This window comes from Dermacentor andersoni, chromosome 7 (genome assembly GCF_023375885.2).
Source record: "Dermacentor andersoni chromosome 7, qqDerAnde1_hic_scaffold, whole genome shotgun sequence".
In the NCBI taxonomy this organism is placed as follows: Eukaryota; Metazoa; Arthropoda; class Arachnida; order Ixodida; family Ixodidae; genus Dermacentor; species Dermacentor andersoni.
Window position 1 is genome coordinate 59,878,761 of NC_092820.1, and position 7,937 is coordinate 59,886,697.

The 7,937-nt window shown below is 49.0% G+C and overlaps 1 protein-coding gene across 1 annotated transcript; it reads left to right on the forward strand.

The window, feature by feature from the left end:
• Window positions 1-1,134: 1,134 nt before the first annotated feature.
• LOC126534865 (neprilysin-1-like) lies at window positions 1,135-6,675 on the forward strand. Its single transcript, XM_050182086.3, has 2 exons — window positions 1,135-1,217; window positions 4,520-6,675. Exon 2 carries the CDS (start codon window positions 4,556-4,558, stop codon window positions 6,575-6,577), a length of 2,022 nt encoding a protein of 673 aa, XP_050038043.2. The 5' UTR covers window positions 1,135-1,217; window positions 4,520-4,555; the 3' UTR covers window positions 6,578-6,675.
• Window positions 6,676-7,937: the final 1,262 nt, after the last annotated feature.

Sequence of the window (7,937 nt, forward strand, 5' to 3'; positions counted from 1 at the left end):
AGGTCATCGTCAGGGCCAAACAACCTAGGCATCTAGCCTGATAATAGTGTTGTACAATAAAAATGCGCTAAATGGCAGCTCAGGAAAATACATGAGCGAAATGATTTTCGCGACTCCTATAATAGCTCATTTGGCGGTGTACGAATTTGACGCCATCAGGGCTCAGTGGATGTGAAATTGAGATTGGGAGTATTCAAATTGGTTACTTTGGCATGTATGCGGAAGCGTTTTATAGAAGCATATGGGGCATTTTTGTTGAGTTTTGTGTATTTACCCGTTAAGAACTGTTATTTATGTTAAAATGTGATGAAACACCATAGGACGTCCAGTGCATGCAGATACTTTGTCAATAAAAACAAAGGAGACTCATTTGACTGGTATGCCTAACCTGTTAGCTAGGTGTAAAAGAAACTGAAAATTGCTTTGGGTAGCTTGGCCTACTAATACCAAGAATTCACAGCGAACCGGGACGGGGTCAGGATGTCTGATCACCTGTGATAAGCTTCTCACTTTTATAATTACATTTTCTTGTTTGAACATTACAAGAGCGAACATAGTGTCTGACGGAAATAAAATCCAACTTTTCACTCCCTACAATATATTATGCAAGAAAGTTGTACATTTTTCAGACTACATCACGTGTTTATTCAGAACGTTTGAGCCCTGGTGACGCCATTTGATGCCATTTCCGCAATTTTGTTAAATATTGTAAAATAAAAATTTTCATTTGTGTACCGTGCTTCTGAAGACACTTTCACACTAAATATATCAAGAATAAATAATATCTGCCTAAAGGAAAACAAAAAACAGGGCCTTAAGGGTTAAACACACGCCCACGTCCTGCACATTTCTCGTTCAATCGTATCTTTTTGTTTCCTCGAATGTATCAATGCCTTTTATTTTTATTGGCGTAGGGTTGCGCTTGCATATGATGTCCGTCTCACCCGCCCCCTTTTGTGGGACTTCGATACATCAAATCTGTACTGCTTAAAAAAAAGATGCCACACGGGCCATAGATGTCGTCATACCGTTCCGTTTCGACTTGTGTGGTACCTCTAAACTTTGATCTCTTTACGCTGAATAAGCTGCGATTTGATTTAATTCCTACTTTGCAGATCTCGAACCCCATAGGCGCCTTCTTCAGTTTCGCAAAATGGTCCTCCAGTGGCACATCATCGCAGGTGGCGCGGAGGAGAACCAGCAGCACGAAAGGACAGGTGCGTTTTTGTGGCGCTCATCGAGGCGGGTGACCTGAAGGTCACTTGTCAAGCACATTCGGCCCTAGCGAACGCATGCTCCACATTGCTTAAAGTCGAGCACAATATGGCTTTGGCTGAAGAAGTCACAAATCAGTAGCGCATACTATAGGGAAGCAGTCTTGGGAAAGATGCTGGACTAGTAATTATCTGTGTCTCATTTTATTAACAGTCCTTAAATAACCACAGCAGACCACACGCGCACCTAGTCGTTAGCGAACCTGATGCAGTTCCCAGCGCATTGCTTTAGAGATTATCAGCGCGCCGTCGGCGGCGCTTCCGCGCCCAGGTGCCGAAAGCGCACTGGTGCTGCGCTTGTTCTCAACGTAGAGAGAAGCACAGAGCAAAAATTAATTTCATGTAATGGCTCAGGCACGTGGTTGACACAAAGTGTAAAGACTGCACGAATATATGTACTTTAAAGTTGTGAACCCAGCAGCAAGGCTCTCGACTGGGGGCCTCTGAATACCTAGCCACTTTATTAAATAACGTTTTCTCTCTTTCGCTGGACAGGGAATCGAAGAAGAGGTCAAGCTAAAGCTGAAAACCAAGTATATTGTAATTGGAAATAGAAGAACGCAACAAGGAGTCTATTAAATTCAGTGGCAATTAAACGGTAAACGCGAGACAAATGCGTTTGCATTACGTCGCATCTGTTTGAGGTCCCGGATCCATGATTTAAACCGCATTCTCTACATAGCAAGAGGCAATTCAGGAGCTCACTCGACACACGTCTTGTTTCTCCATGGAGCGAATTGTCACTGAAGGTGGTCTGGAGCAGACCACCGTCCCTTGCACGATATGACAAATAAGTTGTGCGGAAGCCCGCAAGGTAGAGGAAAGTACATGAAAGAGAAAAATTGCGCCCCCCCCCCCCCCCCACCGAATCGTAGAACGAAGTTACAAAGGAGACCCATACAGGTGTCTCAGAGAAAGCCTCGCAGTTGAAGAAAAATTCGTCCTGGTTCGAACCCCGGACTACCACGAATTTGCGCGCACTGTGGTTGTCCGTGTTATGCGAAGCATTTTGTACGTACCCGACTATCCAGCATTGTTTGGGATTCATTTGGGCTACATGGTGCATACTTGAATTAGGAAGGAACAGCGCCGACTAAGACGATCGCTTATCCTGTGTCGTTCTCCCCACTTGTGATCGTCTTAGTTGGCGCTTTTCCTTCCTAATGATCGTGATATAGAGCGTAGAAAGATAGCAATGTAATTTGTCCAGAGTATAACAGCATTGTGCATGTTGTGGAAAAGGTTAAAAAACATTGTTCGGTAAGCGGAAGTGCGGTGAATTGGGGGAAATGCCTGGGGTTCTGGCATGTTGACTGGCTTGGGATGCCAGATATTTTCGGTGACATCAATCTTGTTAACACACCGGTGTAATATCTAGGAGCACCCTTGCAATACTACAAGGACAATGAACCGTACTGGCAAGAACAGTGGACCGAATCACAAGGTGGGACAAGATAATGCAATGGTTGTAAATGGTCAATATGGTCAGTGATCGTTGTATAGTGCTTAGAGCACTTGGCTGCTATGCTCCACGGCACAAGTTAAATCCCACCATCTGTCACACATTATTTTCCTTTTATTAAAAGGAGGCGAGAAAGAAACCTACCTATCGCAAAGTGCCAAGAATGACGCGAAGAATGCTTCGGATTAAGAATATTTGGAACAGCTTCAGAATGTTTTGAGCTCTGCAGCAATAAATCTCTAGGCTCCTTAGCAGCGTATTTCAAGGCGTTCTCCGTGGACAACGCACAAAGTTATCAAACAAGTGCTAATTTGGTTTCTTTTTAATGCTTGCCAGGGAAATGAAACATTCGTCGTTTAATGACTAAACGCTTTATGGAGACAGCTTAGTTGAAGTATAGTGTTTGTTGAACAATAACCCAGGACACCTACGCACTTCTTATGAGATGTGCATGCGAAAGCACTACCCAATTGAGCGCAGCTGAGCGGTCCTTCCAGTTATGAACAGCTCGCGGACAAGCGAGCGTGTTGAGACGCTTGGCCAATACTTCCTAGATGGCACAAGGCCGGTGCCCTTGGATCCGTGCCTGGCGGCCGTAGAATCTACTCGGGATGTTCCCGAGTAAGCCACGGTGATTTTGACGTCGCTGCTTTCAGCACGCCGGGCTTGGCAATGGAATTTTTTGTCCAGTTAGCATGACGTCATAAAGCAGAGTGTACAGTCCCGCTATCCAGGAGCCTTGGCACGTTTTGATTGGGCCTTAGCGAGGCGCAGTTAGAACGCAGATGAGCTTGCGCAGGCAATGAACGCGCGTATACCACAGGCGTCCGAAAACGAGCATGACGTGGCGTCACAATATTTGCCCTCTCCCCTCTCGCATCACCTGGCGTGCTAAAACAGCCGCACGTATTTCCTTTCGCTCGCTGTACTCCGTCCAGGCGGGCTCGTGACCTGGGATCGCAGCCAATGGGAATATAGGTGCCATTTATCGCTTGTCCAGACGAGAGACACCGGCTTTTAGCCTCAATCGGCAATTTCATGCTTTCGCATGAAAAAATATGACACTGGGTTAAAATTCAAAGCTTCAAGTGAATTGGCAGCATGGTAATACGCGTGATGACGTCGGAGCCATTACGTCACTTGTGGGAATTCTTACTCTCAATGAGCGGTTGTGTATTTCTCGTTGAAGCTTCGCATACGAATATGGGATACCCTCTTATCTTGAATAAGTTTTGAAGTGTCTCTAAGTGCGCAATTGTTGCCGCGGGGGCTTTTCTTGCACGCTGTCTCACATTCAACGGAGCATGCGCAAAAGCTGTTGGGTTTGGGCGCACAGCTTGTGTGAAAGCTTTAGAAGAGTTTAGACGAAGTTATACAAGAGCCGGAAACACATCTTTGGTGGAAAAGCGTTTCGAGTCAAGAACGAGGAGCGCACGCTGGGTGCTGAGGCCTTTTATATTTGAGCTAACTGCTTCACTGGAGCTCGACTGTGCAGCGTCGCACAGGGCTTTCCTCTTGCAATGCTGCCTTTGGAGGCTTATTTTGCGAAAAGTCCACCCTGTATCCCTTGTTCTCGCTGAAAAGGGTGCGTAACATTAACGACGTTCAAATGCAACGCTCATTGTCTGGTTTCCGCACCGGCCTATGGATTTGACGTTGTTTGACGACTTTGTCCCACCACGCGCTAATTCCAAGCCAAAGAGATTTAAATTACTGTGGAGCTTGGCGTCTGACGTTTTATATTCCTAGAGCCATGTTTTAAATATGTCAACCTCTCTCGCAGCACGTCGCAGCGAATGAGAAAGCTCAAGCAAAGACCATGCACCGCGGCAAGGTGATCATGCTGGTGGTCGTCCCAGCGCTAGCCCTCTTGATAGCCGCGATCGCGGCTTTCATCTACGTGATCACCCTGGAAAAGCCCCGAAAGCGCGTGGACACGTGCAGGAGCGATGACTGCGCTGCCTTTGGCCAAGAGCTACACGCGGCCGTCAACTGGTCGGTCGACCCGTGCCAAGACTTCCACGCGTTCGTGTGCGGCGGATGGAGCGACCCCAAGCGACGAGAGACGACCGAGTCGCGCATGGTGGCTGCCGCCTTGGATCTGGCGATCGGGGAAGCTAAAGCCGACCTGACGTATCGCAGCAAGGCGACGCAGTTCTTCGAGAGTTGCACCATGGCCGGTAAGTGGGCGCAGGAGAACCTGAAAGAATTCGCGGATCTCCGGCACTCCTTGGGCCTGCCCTGGCCCGAGCAAAAGCCCAGCGGCGCAACGCACCCACTCGACATCATGGTGAACCTGGCGCTGAACTGGGAAATGAACTTCCTTTTCGACCTCGGCACCGTTACCGTAAGGAATTCTACCGCGCTGCTCGTCTCCCGCGGTCACCTGGATGCCGTGTGGGAGGAGAAGTTGCGCGGTGTCAGGACGATCGAAACGTACGAGGATTACGTGAACGCTTACTACCAAGTCCTCAACACCAACAGTGCGCAATCTGGCGTGGGACCAGCTGACCTCCTCGGCATCGAGACGGCCTTTGTCAACGCGAAGCTCGAGTTCCTATACGACACTCCTCGGCAAGAATGGTTCGAAGTGGCCGCCCTGGACTACAAGACGCCGTCTGTTCCGGTGGGCTCGTGGCTCGCTCTTCTGAGGAAGCACGACAGACAGTTCGTATGGACCAGCAAAGACACCGCGATCGTCGAGGATTGCAAAATATTGGAGAGCATCGACAAGCTGCTGAAGAGCATGGACCACGACAAGCTGATCATCGGGCTCTCGTGGATGTTCATTCAGACGCACCTCTGGGCTGTCTACGGGGCACCTTCGCTAAGATTCGGCGGCATCTACAAGAACCTGACACAGATGAAGGAGCGCGGCTGCATGGAATACGTCGAATCTCGCCTAGGGCTGCTCGGCTGGGCGACGACGCTAACCGAGCGCTTCCGCACGACGGAGAGCCGACTGCACATCGCCAGTTTCCTGCATCGAATCAACGGACAGACAAAGCGCCTAGTAAACAAGCTCAGCTGGATGGACCACGATAGCAAGCAGGTGATATTCTCGAAGCTGGACAAGATGACCCGCACCATACTGCCAGGGGACAGTTTCTTCGACGCTAAGAAACGCGATAGGCTGTACGCCGTCTTTCCCGAAATGCGCGGCAAGACCTTCATGACGAATCTAGTCAAGACGTCCGAGATCTACCGGGCGCTACGCAACCACAAATACTTCGAGGACGTGTACAGCGTTCGCATGTTTCCCAGGTTTGGTCGCGAGCGTTACCTCTACCTGCCAGACTTGATGACGCTCGCGTTAGTGAACCTGAGCCCGCCGATGTACTACGAGGAGGCGACGCTGGCGATGAAATACGGTGGCGTAGGCTCCTTCGTGGCTCGACAGATGGCCAGGACATTCGACGATATCGGCGTAAAGGTGGACGACTTGGGCAAGCACCGACTATGGATCGGAGCCGAGGCGGCAGCAGCGCACGAGATCAAGGCTAACTGCAACGTCCACTCCGGCTCGGACAGCTCGCTGTGGCGCCCAATGCGCGCGCTGCCCGTCATGCCCGGGCTGGAGATTGCTTACGAGGGCTTCTCGGCGGCCGTGGCAGTTGACTTTCGAGATCTGGACGACTTCAAGGTGCTTCACCTGGAAGCGTTCACAGACTTCCAGATCTTCTTCCTGGCGTACTGTTACGCGGTGTGCGCAAAGCGGCCACAGACCATGCGCGATGAGTGCAACGTTCCGGCCAAGAACTCGCCCGTTTTCGCAGAAGTGTTCCACTGTCCCGCGAACGCGCCCATGAATCCGCCAGACAAATGCACTTTTTTTTACTAATGAACAATTGCGGCAGTTGTAACTTGTTTAACATGCGAACGCCGCCCATATCGGAGAACGGCACAGCGATGCAAGTTTATTATGAATGGCGTCGTAGCGTCGCGGAAGCTGCGCGCCTTAAAATCGAGTGACGCTGTGGTATTTTACATAGAATTTCATACAATAATTACTTGAAGGAACTCTGGCCCTGCAGTCAGTGTACCACCATGGGAATGATGGGAAGTACATGGATTCGTCTTATCTTCGTGCTTGTGGATTCAGACGCTCTTGCGGCTTGGTATATTACGCCATCTTATTGTAAATTTCAGCGCAATGTATATTCTTCGAAATGCAGAGGATGCCGCGAACACGCGCAATTGCTATTAATTGCAAGGATTGAGCTTGTCCAAGTGGTCAAATCTAAACGCGCCAAGCCTCTCAATGCACTGGCATGTTCACGGTAACTTCATAAGGGCGTTTCATTCTCTTGTCGATACATGCGTCCGTGGCTTAATAGTTTCAATATCAGGCTTCTGTGCTAGAGTTCCCGTGTTCGAATTCTGCTGTCAGACAATTTTAATGATGTTTGTTAGTCATTTATTACGCAGTACATTGTTGAGAATGACGAGTTTACAAAGCCGTTTCAAGCAAAAAGTACCAAGTTTAGGCAAATCCATGTAATTCCCATAATTCCCATGCTGGTACAATCGTTCTCATTGCAGCTCCCGTAGACACTAGCGCCACAGTTCCCTCTAATAGTTATTGTATGAAACTCTCGTATTTTAGTGTTGAAAAATTGTATTGTATGAAACTCTCGTATACGTTGTCGGCGTCACAGCCGGCGCTGGCATCGCGCGAGCGAAAAATATTCCAGGCGGCATTAGCTCCCGTATTCAAGAACGCAACTTAAGCTGAAGCGCATGCTCACTTAAATCGTGAACGCGCCGGAGGAAACGCAATGAGTGCCCTCGGCACGAGACATTCATGCTAGGCGTCACTCCTGAAGTTGCGTTTTCACGCGACAGCGTTAAGGAGCTCGTGTCGCAGAAAAGCCGGTGTCGCCGGCGTCGGTGTCGGCGGCGTTGGCCGTGAGCGATAAATCCCAGCAGGCACTTCATTAATAAAAAACAACTTGCAAGATGGGTTGGGTGGGAATCGAACCAGGGTCTCCGGAGTGTGAGACGGAGACGTTAGCACTGAGCCATGTTTTTTTTTGCTTTATTGCCGGTCTTCGACGTACACATACGGCATAAACAGATACACTTCATAATGGTAAAAGCAATGACCGTCTTGGGCCCTTGCGAATAGTTAAAAACACTTGATTACCGCTAGTTCATCCAATATATGCATCCATTCGGGTGGTTCTGTTCTCGTTTTATAA

Excerpts from the sequence above, each read along its gene's own strand:
- LOC126534865 (XM_050182086.3), top strand. The coding sequence starts at position 4,556 with ATGCACCGCGGCAAGGTGATCATGCTGGTGGTCGTCCCAGCGCTAGCC.